Genomic DNA, 25528 nt, shown 5'->3' with positions numbered 1-25528 from the left:
GCAAGGTGTTGTTATTCCTTACAAACAATGACTTACCTGCATCTAGATATAAAATCATTTTAATAGTAAGTATATTTGACACCTGCAGATGTTCACAAAGGAAACCCAATTCCCCTGATGGAATCAAATCTGGAGCAAAAAGATTAACATGAAAAGATCTGGGGAAAAAATGAATGGATAAAATAACTCCATTAGAGATAATTACTGCAGAGGCCAGGCCACAATTGTGGTTAAAAAACACTGCTACAGGCAAATTTTCTCTGGTGAATTTGGCATATGTCTGATCACATCTATGTCCTTGAAAAAGATGAACTATCTGTGCTTGTTTTGTACACAACATATCAAGGACAAGGTGAGTTGCACGAGGAATTGCTTCAGACTGACAATTGTTCTTAAGATAAGATGTATGTGCATCAAACATACGGTGTGGTTTTTTATCAGCACACAAAAGAAAGCTAAAAAATAGCTATGGGTAAATTATTGCAGCTATTAAATTCTGATTTACTAAAGATATTTTTGATGGAACTCTGCAAAGTACACATTATTAGACAATATATATACCACAGTAGGGTCACCATCACCTGCTTAAAGGTCTAGATAGGAGCAAGGAAACATGAAACTGTTGTCACTTGTTTCCAAGCCTAGGCTTAAACTTGTAAACTACTGAAGATATCTGATGAATATATTCTGACTAGATAATATGTTATTTATCATAGGGATGTCCATATTTAAAGATCAAGTTCAGCATATGTCACCTGTTTCACTGATAATCTTTTAATATTAATATCTGGGCAGTAATTTCTGAACTAAAGGACATATTATTCATTAACTGATGAAACTTCACCATGGTGCAGACCAGCAAACAAGAAGTTGTTGGAGGGAACTAATTTTAATGATGTAATACTTACTTACTGCTATTGCACAGTCAGTACTTTTATGGGCAGAAAATGTGCAAACTGTTGAAGGAGAATTTGTCATCTCAGGGTGAACCAGAAGATTCTAGAACACCTTGCTCATGCATACTATCCTTCATTCCATTTAGGATGCAACCTAAACTAGTGTGGGGTAATAGGAGGGAATCTGGTAATAGCAACAAGTAGGTATTACACCATTAAAATTGATTTCAACCTACAAAACGAAACATTTTAACATCAACAATACAAAACCTGTTGTTATTGCATAGCTGAATTTGTCAGTCTGGAGGGAAGCTGATGATCCCACAAGTGGCCTGTAGAACAGAAGACTACTGCCAGATGGCATTCACACTACTGGACCTAACTGGTGAGCCGATGAGTGAAGGTAAATAAAGGAGAAGGTAGTGGGAAGTTGCAAAAAGCAGCTTTATCACATCCTCCAGACACTAATGAATTAGACAGGCCCATGAGGAAGCAATGGCTTGAGCCTCATGCACTTAATTTCATGAATGAAAGATTCATCTCTTTAAGGGACAGCTAAGCTCTTAGTCAATCTTGAATGTCTGAAGCTGAAGGATCAGCCAAAACTTTTAGGGGGAGGAAAAGACACTTCTTACCCTTTCTTTTCTCTTTTGGAAGCTGCTAAATTAAAGAACAAGACTCTAACTGGACATAAAAGTATTATGCCCAGCAGAGATACAACTGAGACTGGGGATCTCAACTAAAAGTGGAGCAACCAATGGAGGATGGTGTTAACTAAAAACCTGGTTGGTCAAGGAGAGAAACTGACTCATACTTCCATTGAATCTCATACAGCCAAGGTATCTGAATATGCCATGAAGGTCACTCCTATATCATGCAGAAGCTATGGCAAGCAAGAAAACAGGCTTGAGGGTAAGGTTCTCAAAGAAAGCTTATCCAATAGAGTTTAGTTTGGGACCACAAGATATTCTATCTAGGCATTAGCGGGTAAGACACCAATCTTGACCATTGTTTCTCTTCAAAAGAATAAAGCTCTTGAGAAAAATACAAATGGTGTCTTGTTCAGCCAGGTTATTACCCATGATAGATTCCACTTTTGCCAAAGAGCCAACATCTTTGGACGTGTGCAGTCAAAACTGGACAGATCAGATAGGTTTTTGTTTTCTTCAATATCCTCTCTTTATGATGTGTCAGTGACTGTGGAATGGTAGCCTTTGACTGTGATTGGTGCTAACTGATTTCATCAAAGTGACATAGCAGAAAGTTAGCTATTTGAGGTATTGATGCCTGTATTGGTATAATATGTACCTGGGCACACCATTTTGTAACGATTTTCCATTTGCCTTCATACACTTTTAAAGTGGAGGGCTATCTCATTTGATTGATTTTCCCACCACTGGTTGTGAGAACTGTTTGTTCCTAAGAGCTTGTTTAATAAGATCCAGACAGGCAGGTTTAGCAACTCTAGGTTGGGATGAAAACCTGCTATCATGGTTGCCTGAGCAAATGAAGGACAATCTCAATATCCTGTAGATTGGTGTTGTGAGATTGATGAAGTCATTGATCCACAATGGCTCCCATTTTAGTTGAGCTATTAGGATGAGGTGACACTCAAATGCTCTTGCTTTCTGTATGACCTTTGCAATGCAGGTTAACAAGTAAGCATATGCATCTAGGTCATTCCAGAAATAGCATTGACTGCCCAGGCCTTCAGATCTGAGACTGGTGAGACAAAGGTTGGTAGTGAGACATTCCACCTGGTTGCAAATAGGTCCACCTTTCGTTGATCCCAATGTGCACACATTTCAGAGAAAACCAAGGAATTAAGAGACATTCCATTTGTATTAGTTGATTCTTCTGAGACAACATGTCTGCTAATATATTTATTTGGCCTGGAATATTATGAACTTGGACATGGATTTGTCATTGAAAATGCTACTTTAGAAATCCCCAAACAAGAATGCAAAGGTCTGGGGACTTGGTTCACCTTTTCATTTGAGATAAGTCACCACAGTGGAGTTGTTGGACAGATTGAGAACTCCCTTATGTAGATTCTAATGCCAACAACGAAAAGCTTTTAAAATAGTTTTCATATCAAGAAAGTTGATATGTAGATTATAATTCTAAGGGGGCCACATTACACTTGCTTCCTGGAAAATGATGGAAAGAGGTGTGCCCCAAGCCCTCTGTGTTCACATTCATACAGACTGTGATTTTGGAGGTTGTACTGCAGAGGTATACTCAACATGAGCCAAGTGATTTTGTGATTTTGCCCCAACTTATGAGATGGAACTAGATCTTTGTACAGATTGTTAGAAGCTGGTCCAATGGGCAAAGTCTCAGTCTCCATTTTGCCAAAAGAATCATCTGGGTGTATAAATCAGCAACTTAAGACTAAGAGGTCTGCTGCCACAATGAGCAAATCCAGCAGGCAAAGGAATTTTTGGGCTGGTAGAACATCCTGTATAAGCAAGTAAGCCATCATTTTCAATGCTCATTCCTGAGGTAGTCATAATATGGTTATTGAATGTTAAACTCCATACCCAGATGAACAAAATTTTGAGATGGTAAAAGGTGAGATTTGTCCTTGTTGACAAAGAAAACAGGGTAGAGAAGGAAAAACAAGGTATATCATGTCTTGCTCCAAGATACAACTCATCTGATGTTTTGCAGACTGTAGTCCAGGTGGCTGATGTTGCTGCCATGGAGGTGGTACTGACATGAGCCATCTCCCAGTCCATCAATCAAGTGAGACCCAGGGACTGATGCAGAGTCCAACTGGTAATGCATTCAACTGGTAAATGGTGGCTTTGTAGGCAAATCACAGGAACTTACTGGAAGCTGAGAGAATGGGAATTACATGAAGATACAGATCTTCCAAGTCCATACTGTGTATTCTCCCTCCTGGATCACATTTAGAACCCATCATAGTGTTTTCATTTTGAACCAAAGGGCACGAATGAATTGTTTGAGTGTGCTTAGATTAATAAAAGGGTAAAGAGTGCCATGTTTGTAACAAAGAGAACCATGGACAAAGGAGGAGGTGCACAGAAAGTGATACTGAGTCTTTCGGAAACCACGTCATGTTCATAGGTCAAATGGCATATCTTGTCTCATTTGGCAGCAAAGAATTGGAGCCTTTACCCTGCCAGGATCTGTGATAAAGAGTGGAGTTAAGATGATTGCATGGAAAGAAACGCTGGCAGAAATGGTTGCTCTTTCTCTTCCTCTTTTCCACTGTGAGAACTGTGGCTTGCAATGGTTTTAGGTTCAGTAGGACTAATTCCCAGTGGCTTGTGTCATAGGGGAATCTCTGCAATCTTTCTGTTAATTACCTTGAAACTCCCTCTGCAGTAGCTGAGACTGAGGGATGGAAATTGGTCTCCTTGATGGCTTATTTGCAGATTTCATCAACCTGACCAATAGCAAGGAGATTAGATGATAAAGGCTGTGAATGTAGCTTGGCTTTATTATGGTCTTAAGAAGGGTGAGGTAGAGAGTACTGCATCTTGTTTCATCAGTCATAAGTTCTTAGCTGCTGTTACAGCATTGGCCAGAGTATGTTGCTTTAAGGTATAAAACTTCCAAAATGCTTATATGTGAGTTGTGAGGCCTCTGTCAGTAGAGAATGTGCTATGAGGCACACTAAAAAATAGTAACTGAAGTTTCCACGGGATTTGGCACCAATCCTTAAATCAAGGGGAGATCACTCTAACTGCCACCAGGTGGGCAGATAACCTTTAGCTTTCTGAAATTTTAGCCTGGGAGGGGTAGATTTGCAAGGTAGAACTAGTTCTCCTAAGGTATTATGTTAAGTAACCTTATCTGAAGAAAAAACCAAGTATTCTATAGCCAAAATTTTGCTGAGCAAACATTTAACCAAACCTTTAGTACTACCTTGGGGCTAAACATGCAAGTTAACAGAGCAATCAATAACAAATGTTCACTAACCATACATTTAGCTTACAACGTATTTGTTTTAGATCCATACTTAGTCATTATGACAATAGACCCTGCATGCATAGGCCTTGTTATGATTAAGAATAAATTTAGTCAAATTTATATTTACTGATTAGGGTCATGCATGTACTGGTCCTGAAAATGAACTTTACAGTGGCTAGCCAAATTGTGACTAAACATACAGTCAGCTAAATTTATGTTTCTAAGAGCCATATGTGTAGGTTATACAAATGGGACATTACAGCCAGAAGCCAAATTTAGGTTCATCATACATTTATCCAAAATTATGTTTCTGCCCTAAAGAAAAACATGTACATTATGGTAAAAGACAATGAAGTGGATAGCCAAATTTGGGTAATCATACAGTAAGTCAGATTTTGGTGTCTAACAGCCATTATATGTGGGTTATACAAAAGACATTGCAGACACTAGCCAAATTTTGGCTAAACATGCACTCAGCCAACATTGGGTTTCTAGCTAAGAGCCAGCCAAATTTGGGCTCAGCATACAATGAGTTGTAGTTTTTGCCTCAAAGAAATACATGTAGCCTATGAAGACAAATTTTACAGACAATATCCAAATTTTGGCTAAGTATACATTACTTGTGAACGAGTCACACTTACTATGGCAACAGGGATCCTTAGCCAAAAGTTTATTTATTTAAAGCTTGACTCACTCCTCCAACAGACAGCAACATTATGCTATAAGATATGAACCAGACATTGCTTATCATGAGTATTTACCACTTCAGCTAAGAGATTTTATCCCACAGCAGAGTTCTTATTTAATCAAATGAAAAACTTGAATGAAATCATGAACTTTTTGACAAAGTTCTGCAGGAAGACCCTTACCAGACCTGACAGACTTACATCTGAACTCTCCTCTTACCAGGGAGCTTGATCTCGTCACCAACAAGGGGCCACAGAAGCTGAAATGGTGCTGCTTCCCCTTTTGGGGAAGATGCTACTTACTTTTAGCATGCACTAAAATGTGGATATGTTGTCAACTGCCTCATTAGGGGTGGGAGACACATTCTCTGCCCATTTGGACAAAAGAGGGTGCTGCTCCTTGCTAAGGGGATGGCATGACTTGCTCTGTCTCTTTTCAATTTGTCTTGTTGCCCTTAATGAGGGGACATGACTCACTTTCAGCCCTCATTGAGCTATGGGAAACTAGAAGATGCCTCTCCCACCTCAAAAGTGAGGGACATGACTCACTCTCTGTCCTAGTCAGTGTTCATACTGAACTATGAATGATAAATTCAAAGACTTTTCCCAAACTTTCAAAGACCACAAACAGAGATTTCCAAGACCTATTTTTGCTAACATTGTGTATACAGGTTATATGAGAAAACAACGAATGCCAAATACTACAATATTGTTTACTGATTAAAGTCAAACTATAATTAATTTCCTAAAATAGCATTATAATGATCTGGAAGATAGGTTAACATTTGTTATTTTTTCAGAAATATGTAACATACGTGTCAGATTTAATACAAAATAAATTGTTCTCTTAACATACATCAGCACTGCTTTAAATGCATTATTATATTTGTTTTTCTTTTTTCTGGTGCGACTTGTTCTGCAGATTTTTTATTTTGTTGGTGCTTATATCCTAGAAACAAAACAAAATTAATTATCATTGCAAGAATTTTAATGAATCCAAATGAAAACAAATAACTTCATGATGTATGAAAGTAATTTTTAATTCGGTTTTACATACTAATAAGAAACGCTATTTAGACACAAATTACCATTAAAAAAATGGCTTCTGAAAAAGTGAAATAAAATATAGGGGTACAAACAAATGGGGATGTATAGTCAGACTATAGATACACAAATCAATTTCAGCAATGTGATTTTTTTTAAAAAATTTTTTTATACCACTGGGGAAAAAGGTCGAGGGTTGGCAATGAGAAACGGGGACATTCCGTCAACTGGAAACACATTTTTTCATTCTTTTTTTTTATTTGCCTAATCAAATGACTTGACTTCCTACAGTTAAAGCTTCACAGCACACGTTAACGCCATTTTTTTTTTTACTCGCATTCAAGAACAACAACTCTTGCTTAACTCTACTATAGTGTACGCATGCGCACTTTAAAACTGTTTATCCATGAATTGAATTTTTTACAATGGATGTTTCTATATTAAACCAAGGAACATTATTATGTAGAACAAAATTTTCGAAAATGATTTTTGTCCCTCAAACGTGTTAAATAAACCGACAATATAAGTAAATTTAAACGGGCCCTCTTTTGCCATATCTCCCAAATTATCAAACTAAACAATATCTTATTTTATACCCGAAAAGTAATGAGTTACAATTATTTTGCCCAAAACTACCAATAGCTTATACTTCTGCATCTTTGTTCCACTAAATAAACAGTATGTAGTTGCTAATTTGCAACTTACCTTTGGCATGACTTGTAAGGGCTCCTTCTCCCATTGAAGCCAAGTTGATCGTCTTTTTACACAATGTACAAAACGCCTTTCATTTACATAATTTATCCTTTTGCAGCCATTCCTTGTATTTCTCTTGTTCAAGCCAGATATCGTTGAAAGAGCAAAGACCTGGCATTTTTAAACACTGAAGATGTAAATTGACTGAACAAATTTTGAATCATCGAGCGTAATACTTTCGCTCACTTTCTACGTAGAGTGAATTAGTGTAATGAACATTTTGATTGGCCAAAGCTGATGGACTCGTCCAATCAAATTGAACGATTCGTCAAAAGAAAGAAGCTAGGAAAACCAGCTACATCTGAAGCTAACGACCTTAGGCAATTTTATTTGTGACTTCCTTTGATGAAGTGTGTAGCCGTCTTGCTTTGATGGAAAGTGCATGTGTTACTGAAGTCGCCGCCGAGGCCAACTTTGGATAGCCAAACAAAGCCTCTTTTGTTATTGCAGCGGCAATGAAACTGAACAGGTCATCAAAGGAACGAAACCACGATAACTAGATTACATCCGAATCTAACAACCTCGGATAATTTTATTTGTTGATTCTGGAAAGAAATTACAAATTTTGGGGTTTATTTCAATTTTCAAAGACTTTTAAAGACCTTAGGGTAATATGCTCGATTTTCCCAAACTTTCAAGGCCTTGAAAATGCTACCTTATTTTTCCCAAACTCTCAAAGACCTTCAAAGACCGTACGAACCCTGCTAGTGGAAAAGATAGGTTGCTTCTCCTCACTCATGGGAGGGTGCAATTTGTTCTCTTCCCTTACAGAATGAGGAAGGTGATGTTCCTCTCTAATGGGAATGCACAAACTCACTCTCCACCCGTTTATAACCTCCCTTGGGATAATACTGAAAATAATTAAAAAACAACATCAACTTGTCTTATTTGAGAATTGGTGATGAATAACTTAGCAGAAAAAAGCAAGTAAGGTGTGATTGCTAATAACAAGGATGATAAAAAGGAATACTATCCAATACTGATAATGAGAATGAACCTGGTGTTCAATAACTAAATGCACAACAAAAAAATGGTGTGCTACCTGCTTTTCCCACCTAAAAGAAAACTTAAAATATGAAGATTCATTACTGTAATAAAACAATAAACAATCAATATCAGTCTGCAGACTAAATTTACCTAATATAGGGCAATAAAAGCCAAAATAATACTGAAGATAACTGACAAAAAGGACACTGACCAGACATACTCAAGAACTGGCAACAACTAATCTAGCAAAAGCAAGCCAGTTTGGTAAGATCGCTAAAAAAGGATAACAAAAACTAATACTATCCTACACTAATTGACATAAAAAGAAAAATGAAATATGAAGATTCAATACTTTAATAAACTATAATCAGAATCAATGTGAGTCTGCAGACCAAATCTGGTAACAATAGCGATATTTAAATACTTACCAGAGCAAGAAATAAATTCTCAACAATAGTTGTGCTAACAAACTGTGTATAAAGAAACTCAATGCAAGGCCATACCAAATATAAGCAGACAAAATGCTAAAAGCTCTCCTGAAAGCTCAAGAGAAGCAGAATAAATCCTTGAGCTGGGGTAATTCCACCATGACAAAAATGATGCATATAAAGAAAAACTCAAATTGCAACATACAAAACAAAGCTGCTGAATTTTAGCAGCCCTGAATGTCTGAAACCAGAAATGAATTAAGGACAGACCACATGAGCAAGGTTTTGTTGAATCTTCTGGTCCACCCTAATGGGAGGATGGAAAAGTACTAACATAGCAGCAGGTTTTGTGTTACAGATATCAAAATAATGAGGTCATTTATGATTGATACAAAATAAGTATGTTGTGGGACCTAACTGCCTTTCTCAAGGACACAATGAGGCCATCATTCCAGGATAACCTGGTTGGGTATCAAACCCATGACCCTTATATTACAAGTCTGACACTCTGCCAACTATTCTACTATGGCTCCTAACTCTGATGTCTCATGAAATTGTTAAACTATTAAATTTTCACAAAGAAGTAATTGGCGTAAGAGAAGTATGTGACCTATGTTCAGACTGATTCCATAAATATATCATACCTAAAGCTGGAGAAAATGAATGAAAGACACAAGGTTTCACCTGACTGTCGATGATTCCAACAATTCCAATTATGCCACAGAGCATAACATCAACCTTCATATTTTATACAGGTGAGCTAATGATGATGCAAAAGGCTCACAATCAAACATATCCAAAATCTCATTAAAATAAATCATTGCACTAAATCTGGTTCAAATACTAATAAACAGTTACTGAGTGGAAATGAAAGAGGCTACATTGCAGAAACTGGGGCCATAACTCCACAAAATAATAATAGCCTGCTAACAATTAAACTAATCCAAGATTTATATAACTGACTAATAACAAACATAATTTTTGTGCAGGAACAAAAATGAATTCATTACATACTAAGCATAACTTAAAAAGAAGGAACAGGTAAACTGCTCACCATTAAATGTTTCAAAATCTCATAATTATAAACCTGTAAACTAAATCTGAATTAAAAGAAAGTTTATAAGGGAAACTGCTTTCTTTCAGTTAGAAGGTATTATTATCACTTATATACTTACTTCGACAGGACTTATGATTGTCTGTGAATCGGGTGTAAGCATATGATCCATAGAGTGGCCCATGCTCATCTTTACACCACATGCATATGCTGTCAGAAGATGAAGTACACTTGACAAAATTACAATCTGTGATTGGCGTACACACTGAAAAGGATAGGTGATATCATATCATGTTAAATACAGCAAAAAAATATAACTTACATGACTGCTTTCTTTGCATCTTTTACTTAAATGTCTAGCATCTAACAACATCAACAAATATATATTGATATAAGTTCATGGCTGTTGTTAGCATTGGCCAGAAAAAAAAAAGACACAAAACTCCTCATATGTCAAACCATCCCAAAATGGAAGGCATTTCATGTGCCAATAGGAATTTGTTCAGAGCAGTGGTACAATTCAATTATTGTAACCAAAAACATTTGCTAAAGGACATTGTTCTGATATGGCTATTAACAGAATAACACAAAATAAAAGTCCTGCAATTGCTATGTTTTGTAGACAATCAATGTAAATGTAACAAATTTATAATTATTTTGAAGCAAAATTTTAATCAACCGTGGAAAGTATGTAACAGCAAACAAGTCTTGGTGCATGACATACCTTTATCAAAGGATGCACCCATAGTGCAACTATGGTAACAATAGATGGAACTGTATTGAAATTTGAGAATGGACACTATGTTTTATGAGCAATATCAGACAAGCCATATAAAGGAGGTCACAGTGACCCAGATTCCCCAAATAATATGACATTCATTTCAAAATGCATCCACACTATAAGCCTCATCTTGTTTGCATACAAATAAAAGAGTTTCAGTCAGGACAGATAGAATGAACACCAAGGATGAAACGATATACCTGTGCCATGTATCAATACAATTCACAATACGCAGCCTGCGATATGATGCATACTGATACACATATGATCTTGATGGTCTTTCCATCTCTGAAAGGTAGGTGGTGCACTTTCATGTATGTTGACATTCTGGTCATATTTCCAGTATGCAGACTACAGATAGACATTTAGTTATCATATATTTATATGCAATTCTCATTGATGAGAAGATAACAACAATACTTTCAAACAGACTTCCTGTTGGTTGCAGTGAGTTTTATCCAACATTTTAGGCCATTTAATGGTGGCTCTATTTAACTCCCTTTGTCTTGTACAACATGAATGATTTGTAAGTATCTTATGACCAATTTCGTGTCTCAGTTACAAGTGGAAGACATTGCAGTGTTATCTTCATAACAGAAGAAATAATGCAATTTCCTTGGACAAAGAAAATCTCATCTAGAATAAATTTGGGCATGGGAATAAGGTTGAATATCAACAAAATCTACCGCATTTTGCTTCCTGCAGATGCCAAAGACTGCTGCATTCAGAGGTACTTTTATTTGTTAGTAAAAAAGATAAACTACTAACTACACCTTGTCCTATTCTACAAATTTCTTAACTTTTACAAGGCAATAAACTTGATTAGTTTAAAATCTGCCCCATAGCTCATTCTATGCTAATTTAATTTATTCCATCAGCACTTCATTCACTGGTTAAAAATCTCTGCATAAAAAAGAGAAATTCCATATTTGTTCCGCATGTACAATTTAAGGAGAGATGAAAACAGAATTTTATCTTAAGGGAGGCCTCTCTTTTTATCAAAGAAAAAAGGAGGGGGAAGAAGAAACGGTATCAATATTGTTCTGTGCTTCTTTCTAAAGGGGCCACATACATAGCTAGATTTATCAGCTTGAATATGTTGGAAAACTGATCTTTGTGACTGTTATGTATAATTTTCCAGAGCTCACAGATACTATCATTTGGATACATCTGCTCCAAAATAGGATTTTTCACTAACATAAAGTTCTTTTGTTAAATCCTTAGTTTACTGACTGCTACACCAAATGTCTTATCTGTTCCATAATGCTGTATACGGGTATTTAGTCCAACAATGTTTGTGCAGACAGAGGTATTAAAATAAATGTCTGTACTTCTTAATTTCATTTTTTTACCCTTATTTAATTCATTTTATCTTAATCCTGATATGGATACGTGTATATGGTTTTGTAGCATATGATCCACAGGGCAAAATTTATTAATTAAAACAAAAATGAGAATTGCATTATACTTTTAAATTGTCTGTATTTTAATTAGGCTCAGTATTCTGCCCTCAGTACATTCAAATTCAAAATACCACTGAAAGGGTTGTCCCATCTAATTTTTTGTCCATCCAGCATGTACATCTGACTCATATTTAACACCATTTTGGGCTCAAAATCACTCAATGGTATCTTCATTAACACTCTCCCAACTCCAATAATTTGATATAGTTCATAACTTTAAAAATTATTGTCATCATCACTATCAGCAGCAAATATCTGCTGAACGAAATCATATTGAACCATGCCAGGAAGCAGACATTTTGGGTTTACTATGTAGCCGGTATTTTAAACATGGATTTGTAAAACTTTCTTCATGAATGGTGTCAAACTACGTCATATATAATGCTTATTCCTGGGAACGTTGTGCTAATCAAATTTAGTTTCACAACCATTCATATCATGCTTGAAGAACCCGGATGTGGAACACTTGCTTTCTCAACAAGAACGGTTAAATTAAAATTGTATACTTCACCGAGCACATTTTCATATGTGGGACTTTCAATGAATTTGCGTGAGTTCTTGCATCTCACTGTTCTTCAAGTGCGCAAATTCATACAAATTTTGCACAATTCACGCAATGACACACCCTGACAGCATCTCTGCACAAGTACTTGACATATCTAATGACTTCCACGCAAAGACTCGTTTGCTGTGCCAATACTTTCTGTTTGTCATGCAGAGAATAAGTTACATTGATATCTGATTGGTAGTTACTGTTTAACCTGGACTGGAACAAGCAATAACCAAAAATGAGAACTCAATGTAACATATTTCACCATGCAAAAAACTCGTAGCATAGGTTTCAAATTGACCAAAGGAGTCAAGATACAATTCAAAGAAGAAACTCCATGTAAAAGTGGTTATTAAATGATAAGTAATGTATCTCATTATATATGTGGAATACATTTGGAATGTATGCTGAACATACTTCTGGATTAAAATAATCAGGATGGAATGGGAGGGGGAAGATTACGAACCATAACACTTTGTGTTAACTTGTTAAAATGGTGAATGGGTATTCTCAAACAGTCTGTTTTGATTTTACTAATAAACATGAGTGCCTGTGACTGCAAATTCTGTTTCGGATGGATTATGATTTTACAGAATATCAAGGTAACTAATAATAATTACTCATGACTGCTAAAGACTAAAATAACATGCATATGGTAAGTATCGTTTTGTATCGATTCACTGTTTCTTGTATTGATATGTGTATCGTTTCAGCAAAAGTAGTGATGCATCAATATACAGATGAACACATAGATGTACATATGTATGGACTGGCAAAGTAAATCACAACAACAGCCTGCTTCTCAAAATGGGGTATTAATGATTAAATACTTTGGAAAACCCAATCCTATGGTGAGAATTCCTGGGGATGTGAACAGAAACGAGACCAATATTTAAAAACTTAATCATTAGCATTCATATCATACATATGTTCATCACTGGCCAGGGCATGCCTTTAATGGCTGATAAGTTTCATCCACATTTTTATAGCAACACTTTTAGGAACTTTCAAAAGTTTGTAAAAAAATTAATATTAGGAAAACCTTTGTAAGTACTGTAACTAGTGCTTGAAATTGCTTCAAAAAAGTTTTGTTACAGTTCCTTCTCATCTTTATGTTCAGTCAGAGGAGACAACTTCTGACTGAAAAAGAATCTGGTGTTGCATTTTCCAATATATTTCAGTTTATTTAAACAGTACTTCCAAATAAAAAGCTTGTTACTTAAAATGTATGATAAGCTGAATACACCTGCAATATCATTCATCAAACAGCAGAATGATTTTGTTGTTTTGGAGGATTTGTGGCAGAAATACTTTATGAAAATGGTTGATTTATTAAGAACACAATCATAAACTGTTCTCTTTGATTCAGTTCAATCCACTGAAATAGGAAATCTTCCTCCTCCTCATTTTGTAATTTTACAAACACAATATTACATGATAAAAATGTTAATATTACAAAGACTTAATATGATTAGGACTGGAATGATTTTTCATATAATGTTACTTTTGTAATTTCTATGAAAATTAGGTTGATACCTTGTGTATATAATCAAACTGCTGATCCTGTCAAAAATAAACAAGTTAAATATCTTTGAGACATAAATAAACATGCCCAAGAGTAGTTTTTATCAAATGGAATAAGTCATACTGAATGACATAACTTTCTTCAAAGTATGCAATTTTTAAAACCATGTCATCATGTCATCAATTTCAAACCTTAACAGAGGGCAAATTTTTAAACCACTGAAATAAAAAAATCCTAAATGAATATAGAAAATGGTTTATAAATTCAAAGCTACTTTCCATCATGACAAAAGTATTTCACCTACATGCACAATGGCCTCCAAATGGTTTCCCCTTTTGTGGTGAATACTGGAAAGAGTGCAAAAGTTTAACATTTTAACACAATAAAACATAATAATTACATCTAATATTTAAACTGAGTATTGACCATGAAAACAGGACAACCAATATGGTACACAACACGTTTATTAATAATGTTTTATTAATGATGTATCAGTATAACAGGTTTCATCACTTAACTTCACACAGTTCTAAAGTTAACAGGTGAAACAGAAACTGTGAAGGAATAGTTTTAAAAATGTGTGACCTTAACCATGAAGATAGTAACCCCAATGTGATACATGATGCATCTTCTAATGATGATATACAAGTAATAGAATACAAAGTTTAATTCCTTAATCTCAACAGACTTAAATGTTTTAGAAAGTAGGATGGAAAACATACAAATTTTGAGCAGTTAATAGATGGATGGATGTATGGATGGACAGGGAAACAAGGATACTATGTCCATAGGAAAAAGGCTGTAAACAGAAATTTCATTTTGAAATCAAGTTAGTCACTAAAAATAAAAAGTATCTGTTTGGAATGATTGTCGATCAGCAAGGGTTCATGTTTGACAGCTTTCACCATATAAATAAGTATAAATGCATCAGTCAATATTTTAAAGTTTCTTTATTTTTATAGATATAACTATACTGAAATATAATGTAAATTCTTCAATTCTGCAGTTACATATATACACATACACTGATGCATTACAATGGAAATATGTCAGATTTTTCTCGAGGTTAGAACAGGTAGCAAATAGTGAATATTTTTTAATCAGCTATAAATTGAGCTATCAAGGTATCAAATCTTTTAACTGCAAAAAAAGTATTTGTGGGATAAAGTAGACACCAAATTTTTCAAACACTTATGTACAGCAACATACACTGTAGTATCCATCATTGCAATTGATACATGTGTCAGGAGCTATGCATTGTCCTCCACTAGAATCAATGTATGTGTTGGGGCTTGTAAAGACTTGCTTATTAGTCCAGATGCTGCAAGCATTTGGGTCAGCAATCCTATTATCCTTACCACATTTAGCTAAAATAAAAATGCATAAAAGAAATTAAAACATGCATGTACAACAATCAGAAATGAATGTTTTTGCTTGTTTAGAAAAAATGGAAACACATGGAAAAGTATACCTAGTATATTCTAGTTTAAGACAAACTGTTGCGATCTGATGCATACAGCACTGAATTAGATCCAACTTTTGCTGTACAAAAGGTACTGGGGGTGGGTAAATGTCAATGTCACAAATTGCAATTTTATTTCCTTTTTGGCAAACATACCATCTAGTGATTTTTTATTTATCGTGACAACAATGTTGGCTGTTTAAACTAGTATATTCCTTCTTGCACCATGAAAGGTAGCTGCAAACTTGGATATGAAATGCATTGTAACCGATCTATTGTGACATCAACAAATCATTTGTTTATAATGACAAACCATCTTAACAGTGCATTTTCATATCACAATCCGTGTATGCTGACATCAGACCTGAGTAATTTATGCTGTGAAACACTCAAATAGTCATGCTGCCTGACTAGCTACAATCAACCAACCTTTGAAGGGAAGAACAGGAACAACTATAATTGACCAAACATTGGCTTTTTTTTTTTAATTTTATTTTTTGGTTTATGTACTTAGAAAAATAGTTTTGCTGAAACCTCAAAGAAAACTGATTATCTCTGAACCACCAATCATTCTATATAAATACTAAGCAAGAAAAACAAATTCAGTCTCAATCAATGTTTTACAACTATTTATGTTGCTGCCAGAATATAGTTGTTCTTTAGCAGTGATTTCAATAACACATGCACGATTCAATTTATAAAAAAAGCAGCTGTCATTAAAGGAAGTCAGCAACTAACTTAAAAAAATGCAATGGAATCTGATTCGTGTGTTTTCCAAAGTGATCAGAAGATGTTTATTGTGTTGTTTCCAGGAAAAATGTGTATGCTTATCATCACTACAAACAGTGGCATAAAAAAATTAAAGTTCCAGTTTTTTTAAGCCACATATATCTTGGTCAAGTTACTTCTTAATTTGTTTACATGTTTTCATTTCCCTATGAATAGCCTCATCTCCTGAGTAGCATCAGCAAGATAGCTGTCTCCAGCTGACCAAAATCTAGGCCAGTTCATGAACATGTACATGCAGCATGTAACCAACAATATCCATGTGCTACTGGTGACAATATCATAGTGAATTGTTTAGTGATGTTGATGTTGTGGGGTTTAACACCATTTTTCAGCACACGATAGGCTATGCATGGCAGCCAGTATTAAAGGTGGAGGAATAACCCGGGAAAACCCCGGGAAGAACCACCGACCCACGAGAAGCTACTGGCAGGCTTTCTCACATACCCACATTGGCCGAATCCTAGACTCAAACCCACGCAGACAGAGGTGAGATGGCATTGATCCATAACGGAGAGCGCTTTAGACCACTCAGGGCCCCCGAATTGTTTAGTGACACGTGTTTGTTGACAATGGAATATAGATCAAACAAGGACTACCATTTTGTTGGGGATTTTTTTGCTTTCTACTGTGATGCAACTGATACATGAATTTTATAACGTGATTTATACTCAAATTCATTGATTTTTCATATACACGTACTTTAATGCATTATGGTCTGTACTACACAAACGTAAGTTGCCAATATGCAAGTGTATTTCAGACTCATTTATAAAAATTCAAAAAGGTTTGGCTCAATATCTAAACTTATTATATTATAATTAACCCAAGTTTCAAGTTTTTAGTGTATGGTGTAGAAAGAGTTGTGGGACATTACACAAGTACAAACTGATAGATGAACAGAATAACAACATCCCCAAGCTTCATGGAATGATGACCATCTGAAAACGAATCTCTGAGAACGAAACAACATATCTGTATATCTAAAAATCTGAGTGAAAACATTCGAACAGATAAGCTGATGGCTAGTTGGATTAATGGAAAGATGGATTGGGGGGTGGGAGAAGAAAGAAGGCTGAGAGATAGAGGTTATGATTTATCACATAACTTTGAGTTCTGCAAAAATACATTTCTTATGAATATTCCAAGTTGGACCTAGGGTATTAAGGTTTTTTTTCTCACAACACACAAGATTTAATAAAGAGTATCTTCTAATGTAAACAATTAATATTTTGTATAATGTTATTAATGGAATTAGTGTACAGTTCTCTACGCTGACCATGATTCACTTACCATATTCACAAGTACTAGTCTCTTTGTTTGTCCAGACAGTCTCTTTGTTTGTCCAGCCATCTTCACATTCAAGATATTTCTGAACTTCAGATCTATACAGTTAAAAATACGATGTAAATATTATTAAAAGATTATAATACTCACTAAACATGATCAGTTCAATCAATTTCACTTATTCACTGGACAACCAAGTTTGTCACTATAACTGTCAGATTTGCCAGGGCAAAAATTTTGTTAGATATTATATTATTATATTATTATACTAGTAATAGGAGACCATAATCATCTGATCAGTGGACAGCATCAATCAACTGAAAAGAAACTATTGACTAAATAAAGAGACAAGGCTGCTCAATGAGTACATAAGTACACATAAGAGCAGTACCAGATATACTCGCATATAAGCCAAATAATTAAGGAAAAAATCAATGCCTGGAAGAAGGCGGGGGTGGGGGTGTTTGGGTTGGCTTATCTGCAGGCCAATGTCTAAACTTGACAGTTTTTGGGTCTTTTTGTTGACTACTGTAATGGCTGTAAATCTTGGGACACAAAACAATAATTTTTTCCATGTCCTAAAGACACAGGCATGTGAAAAAAAGTAACTTTTGGTGACCCAACAATTATTAAACTATTATACAGTACTATGATTGATTTTGTTATTATTTTGCATGTGCATATTTTCTGATTTCTCCAACACAAAATTAAATAAAGGTAAATACAGACTTCATACTTCTCGGGCCGGTTGCGTTCACCATGGAGACCATGCTGAACTATAATGTACAGTACTTACACAGTGCAAAGCATTAGCATCACTTAAATCCTTACTTATTCCCAAACATATTGGATGAAGATTTTGCTTTATTCATTGTTTCAACCAAACTGCATTCTTCCAGATAACATTTAAGCTAGTCCTTAATAGCTGTTTCATTTACATTGAATCACATGCTCACGAGTTACTCATTTTCAATGATATAAGCGATCCTACAAATTGAGATAATATTTTTAGAAAGGTATGCACATTTAATTGTACAAGGCACATAACCATCATAATTTACATGTTCTGTTCACAAAGAGTGGCAATAATAAAGGCTAACATTCTCACAGAGATCAACTAAGATCAACATCAATCAATTTTAGTTTTGTGTTTTAGCTAAACAAACATAACTTTCCACACAGTGGAAAGCTTGATGTTTCGGCGTCTCCTACGTTGATAGTCGGTGAATTTGTCTTTCATTTTGCAACAGCAGTACAGGCTAGTTAATCATTAAAACCCTGAAACTGGCTTGTGATAAGAGAGAATTTTGACCGGTAACTATACCAGTACATTGATGTGTAATTGCCATTTATTCCATAATATCCCGATTAGCAAAGTTTTGTAAAACAGGGTGTAAGGCATACCTATGAACTTTTCAAAAGCCAAGTAGGGAGTCTAAATAAAAAAAAAACAGAGATTGGGACCTAAAATCTGGAGGTTTTTCGTGGCATTTTTAAAGCCTATTTAAACTAAATATTGATCGATCTTCTAGCTAAAGATTAGTCTTAAATAAACAAGCAAGAAAGCCAGCGCGACTAATTAAAAGTTAATGCAACTATTTTGTGAAAGCGATTGGCCCTCCATTGTAATTCAAAGAAACCACATTCTACACTACTGTGTGTTACACAAGCACCAGCAATTGATTGGGAGATAAAGGATTCCCAATTTTGTTGAACTAAAGGTACCAAAGTAGCCAGCCTCATGGTACTGTACATGTGGCAACTATTTTCCCATCTTTGTATATCCAACCTAGTATTCTCTTATTGTCAACTTGTAAAGCATTTAGAATTGTTTATTATAAAACATGTATTCTGTATTCTGAATTAGTTTTTTGAGGACACATAATAATTACAGCATGGTATGTATTTTCATTCCTTCTTTTAATTTAATGATGGTACTTAACATTGGTATATATGGTATTAAAATGCCAGGTGTTCACTCATGTAAGTTTCTTTCATGGGAATGGCACTTATATTGTGATTGTTAAATTCTTGTCATCGTTCGATCAATTTATACACAAATCTAAATTAGGTAGAAACAATAAGAAAACAGAAAATTAAATAAATTACTTTTCAAACTAGTTTTTACCATTTCTTTTTAATAATCATGCATGCCATCCTAGAGATAATTATAAATGTAATTTATTTTAAATACAAGTTTGCCTAAACAAATGCATTTAGAACTTACCTTGTCATCTTGAGATGTCTCGGAGTAGTAGGTTGGCTTATTTGCGGGTCATGCACTTTTTAGTGCTTATTCCTGTCCAGTTTGGGGGTCAGCTTATACACGAATGGGCTTATATGCGAGTATATATGGTAACTACACTCAGGGATACCCCACTATCACACTGAGTACCAATGACTCTGATTTTGCTATTAATTTGCTATTAATTTGCATTCCTAACATTTTAGCCTAAACCCAGATTCCAAAATCGACCCTTCTAAAAATGTTACATTCTTCTAGCCTTGTAAACATGCAGATGTACAGAATGCATGCAGAATATATGTGATGTCAGGTTTGTAGACTGCTCTGGTGGCCTAAGTGGTTAAAGTATCCACATCAGATGAATGATGTTGTGGGATTGAACCCTGGCCGAGTCATACCAAAGACTTATAAAAATGGTACTAACAGGTGCCTCACTTGGCTCTCAGCATTAAGAGGTTAGTGTTAGGACTGGTTGGCCTGGTGTCAGGATAATGTGACTGGGTAGGACATGATGATACATATCTGTGGCATGAAGCCCCAGTGCTAGACATCATTATAAACTGCCACGCTGCAGATATTGTAGCAGTATGACAGAAAAATTGTTAAAGCAATGTTAAATCCAAAATCCAAATCACAAAAACAGAACTAAAATTAATAATGTTAATCATATTATTAATAATTTCTAACAATACAATACTTTGATGTTATAATTTTTTTGAGACATGAAAAAGCAATAAACATTGTTTTTTATCAAGGTCTATTGGATTTGATTGCATTTGATGTGCTGTAGCACATGCACATGTAAAGCTAATTGCATAGTACTTAATGTTGGTTTATATTGTCTACAAACAAAAAGAGATCAAATTTTCTAATTTTGGGAATGCTTTAAAGGATGAATAATTTCAGTGACAGAGTATATAATTTATTACAGACAGTACAACACTTACTCATGTTATTTTGTTTCTTTCCATAATGACCGAAATGAAAATCAATTAAAGATAGTGGCAAAAATTATTGGCATTTTGGTGCCATTTTTTTTCAAACTGCTATGGGTCAAAATCTTGCGTTACACATGCATGATATAAAAAACAACCATTAAGGACACCAGAATGAAAATTGCAACAATTTGAATAAATTCAATTGGTCTTAATAAATGTGGAGCTACAAAAATGGTAACTTACTAACTGATAAACAAACAAAGGACACCTGAATGGACATCTCACCAGCACAAAAATTCATTGGACCTTAAAGGTGTGATTACAAAAATGAAATAACGTTTTAATATAATTGTTATTTTCACTATCCTGTAAGAAAATTACCATATATTCTATACATATCATTCTATAGTAGCATGCTAAATTTCTTTCTCTTTTTCAAATGAATTTACAATATCTGGAGCAGAAACCAACAAAATAAGAATTGTTTGCTTCTAACTTCAGTTGTTATATCTACCTACCATAACCTACCTACCTATATATCTATCTGCCTACCTATCTATCTTACTATCTATCTATCTATTGTAGTGATATATCAGTAAATCCCTCTGTCTCCAGTACATTACAGGTGACACACAAAAAAGATGAATTTCAACTTTGTCCTAAACCCAAATAACCCTATTTCAGGGATGGGCAAAATATGGCCTGCGAATTGATTTTATCCATTATGTTAGTACATCACAGAGTGTGTTTTTAAAAATCACTTATCCATCCTGTGCCCAGAAGGAAGTTACCCATGCATGGTTTATATGTAATATTCTCTGCTAATTTTACATAAGTGTACTAAGATCATATTTCCATAATACACCAATAGTTTTTAAAAAGACTTTAAAGTTACAGAGCAGAAACTAAAGTGTGATGGACAGACATAACAAATAGACAGGCAAATTGTTGCACCCCTTTTATTCACAATTAAACATGATGTCAAAACAATTTATAATAATAATCTTCAGTTACTTCTGTAATTTTGAAGTGAAAAAAAAAGTTGAAGCCATGATCATACTGGCAATCAATTTACAAACACATGCTTCTACTTAAATAATAGTTTACAACAAAACTAATGCAGTATATGTAGGATTTTTCTGTGTTTGGACATTTTGTTTAAATATGTTTTTCATGACACTTTAACCCAATATTTCCAATCTTGTTTGGCTAAAATGGTGATGGGTTACACAAGATATCTCACAGAGCCAATGACAGTGATACGTCATCACTTTTTGTGATCACTTTCAAATTTATCATTCCCTCGAGCCAAGAAAGCCTAAATAATGAGTGAGGTTGGATTAATCTGAAGAGTTAGGGATCATTTCAACCACTATCTAAAAGTGTACTATCCAAAAATGGGATCCTTAGAAATTCTTTGCACACAAAAGCCACTGCTAATTGTAATATGTGCAAAATATGTCATCAACACAAGAATATCTTTTGCTAATCAGCAAAAATGGCTTTCCCGACTTACAATGTGGATATATTCAACTATTACCAAGATCCTAAATTAATTTTTTATTAAAAATAAAATTATATTAAGTGATTAATTTTATTTACTTTTACTTTTAGCCTGCTGTGTTTTTCTTGTAACAATATAAGGTGACTAAGCTACTCACCTATAAGCCGTACGACATGACCAACCCCAAAAACCAGTGCATGTTCTATAAGAGACTTGCATGTATAAATATTTTGCCTGAACATGTGCCCTGTAAAAAGATAAATACATTTATTATATCATTCAAATTAAAAAATCTATCAGAAAAATAAATGGAAGAAATATTGTCTTATAATCCACAGATGTATTAAATTTCTGCAGTAATGATCTGACCTAGTGAAACAATGTAAGATATTGACCCTCACAATCATGCATATCAAGGTCGATCTCTTACAAAGTAGGACCAGGATATGACCGATTCTTAATTGTACTCCACCCTCAATGTAGGAAAGTATTTACTTGCAACAATTACAATCTAGTTCAAAATTATTTAGTGATTTCATACCCTACCAACTGAAACCATACCATAACTCTGTCCACACAAACTTTAATATTGTTATGAAATAGGTACTCATCAATGGCAAGTATATTTCCAAGTCTATGCTATTTTTAGGAGATATCACTGCCTAATGTACATCATGATGTGCAATCATGTGATACAGATTTCGTGCCTGTAAAAGAAAGTACATATGTACTTTATACAACAAGCAAGATACATAGCACTACAAGAGGTGGTCTGCTACAATTAAAATAAAATGGAGATGAAATCATGGTGAAAAATCCTATAATCATAAAAATGTCCTGTAAGCAGGGACTATTTTATCCAGAGGTGTGCAGTATTAGCAGTATAATAGCTTACAGTGGTAGTTTTTTCTGGTGGTACATCATACCAAGGTACTTACTTTTTCAATGCACTGGTACATTAGTAGTTTCTGTCAGTAAAGAATATATGTAAATTCCCGAGTAATCTTGTTTGGATTTGAATTATATTAACAGAGTGTTTTTATTATTCATGAAAAAATAATTCAAAAGTTATCTTTATTTTACAAAACAGTTGTATCTTTCAAAAATTAAGGGTGAATAAAACAAAATAAAATTATATTTATGATAATTTAATCAAATGTTTGTCACATATGTCAAATAGAATGCTGCAAATGATATTTGGACAAGATTCAACTTTAGGAAGCTCTCTGGACTCTCCGTGCTTGAAAATTATATTGCCTCCAACAAGAGTAGATGGGACTAGATAGTTACCCCACTTTGAAAGAACACTCGATCATCTTTGGAAAACCAACCCAACATTATTCTAGCATTTGTAAATTTTAAGCTTTTGTTAAATTTAATGATGAAATACCACATAGTCCCTAATTAATGCCCCCACTCTAATTAACGTCCCCCTCCCCTTTTTAAGAACAGAAAATTTAAAACTTACCAAGAATCATCACCATTCTGTAATTCATAAGTACAACAAAGGAATTAAGTAGTCCACAATGACAATTTTAACATAATCCGGTTACTCCAACCCTGCCTCTCATCTTTCAGCACCTTTTCCTCTATGTACATGTACTTTTATGGCCTACATGACCCTTGTGATCTTTTAATTGATTTTGAAATTGTCTCAATTTTACTCTTTGACTTGCACCATCTTGAACATGTTTTCTATCTACATTATATATCTTGCTGGCTTGGTGTTTGCCTTTTGCTTCTGATAACTTTATGACTTTTAATTTAAAAGATGTTGTGTGAGACCCTATGCTTTTCAATACCTGTCTGCTTTAGACCCATCACTGCAACAAATGTTGCAGCAGTTTCAGTTGACCACATTGTTACGATGTATAAATCAATGTATAAATTACTGAAGTCAAGGGCACTCATGTAGTGTTAGCACATTAACCCCTAACGACGACTTAAAGGGGCAGGAGAGATAGTAGCCTACTGCCGAGCTCTGTAGCATCATGGTCATGCATGATACGCTAAAGTGGGTCATATTATAGAAAGGTAGACAGATGTAGCTCTAAAAAAATACCAAATAATCTGGAATATCTCGTTGCACTACAAAATACAGATTTAAAAAACTCATTTTTTGGACCCAGCTTTTTTCTACCCAAAATTCGCCTGTGGTCGGAATCCGATTTTGTGTCCGGATTTTAGACTTTTTGGTCTCAGATCGAAGGCAAACTGGTATGAACTGCAAACAGAGAGATGAGCCTTTGCAAAAAGTAGGATAAGATGGGCATTTGGAATAAAGAGTGGTCTCCATACAAAAATAATGGCTCCATTTAGCAAAAAAAAAAAAAAGGAGTCCAACTTTTACCCTTCTACTTATGCACAAGTCAAATAGCCAATGAAAAATGATGTTTCTAACACAACTGGGCAAAAAGTAGGATAAGATGGGCACTTGGAATAAAGAGTGGTCTCCATACAAAAATAATGGCTCCGTTTAGCAACAACAACAAAAAGAAGAAGAAAAAAAAATCCAACTTTTACCCTTCTGCTCATGTGCGAGTCAAATAGCCAATGAAAAATGATGTTTCTAACACAACTAGGCAGTATGTTATTGAAAGACCACTGGGGATTTGGTGTTTTGGAGTTTATTCAGAAATATCTATCAAAATGTGGTTCCTACTCGATTGGGTGGCAAGTTCAAGGACTTACCAGTCCTATTTCAACCAGATGCTGAGTGGGAAAATGTGTTGATCAATTGATCATTTTTATAAAATAATGCTGATATTTATAATGACTGAGTTCAGTGGCAGGAAGACCCACAGATGTACGTGTGGTCAACATAAGAGTACATCAGAAGAACAACTTTAGCTTCCATTATTGTGCTCTAAAAAAATGACCCCGATTTGGAAGATGCAACTCCCCTGGGGCATTAATTACGGAATATACAGTGTCTCTTTTTATAAATCTACATATGAAGAATGCTAACTGTATTAGCTTTTGTGTCACTTTGTAATTTTGTTTGAATTTCTTTTTTTATTTTCTGTAAAGCATCAATCCCATCTGGGGGGTTTTCTGCTGACACTGTCGGCTCTATGGTATAACTTTATACTGCATTTTTTTAATATATAATAGTTTAAACTTTCATTTCAGTTCTTACCTGAACAATTTGGTACTTCTGCTGATGCAATGGAAAAATATAAAGGTTATTTAAAGAT

General features: G+C 34.7%; 1 protein-coding gene across 1 annotated transcript in view; it reads right to left on the bottom strand.

Moving 5' to 3' along the window:
* Window positions 1-25528, bottom strand: part of LOC149805301 (uncharacterized) — a 384402-nt gene that overhangs the window by 304134 nt on the left and 54740 nt on the right. The window contains exons 2-6 of the mRNA XM_089949218.1: window positions 22489-22578; window positions 17651-17742; window positions 15319-15476; window positions 14414-14456; window positions 9912-10055 (exon numbers count right to left, since the gene is read on the bottom strand). Coding sequence (XP_089805344.1) covers window positions 9912-10055; window positions 14414-14456; window positions 15319-15476; window positions 17651-17742; window positions 22489-22578 — 527 coding nt within the window. The remainder of the gene's footprint in view (window positions 1-9911; window positions 10056-14413; window positions 14457-15318; window positions 15477-17650; window positions 17743-22488; window positions 22579-25528) is intronic.

This window comes from Sinohyriopsis cumingii, chromosome 2 (genome assembly GCF_028554795.1).
Source record: "Sinohyriopsis cumingii isolate HCF-2022 chromosome 2, ASM2855479v2, whole genome shotgun sequence".
NCBI classification, from domain to species: Eukaryota; Metazoa; Mollusca; class Bivalvia; order Unionida; family Unionidae; genus Sinohyriopsis; species Sinohyriopsis cumingii.
Note: the sequence above shows the minus strand (reverse complement) of the source record. Positions and strands in the feature narration are given on the sequence as shown.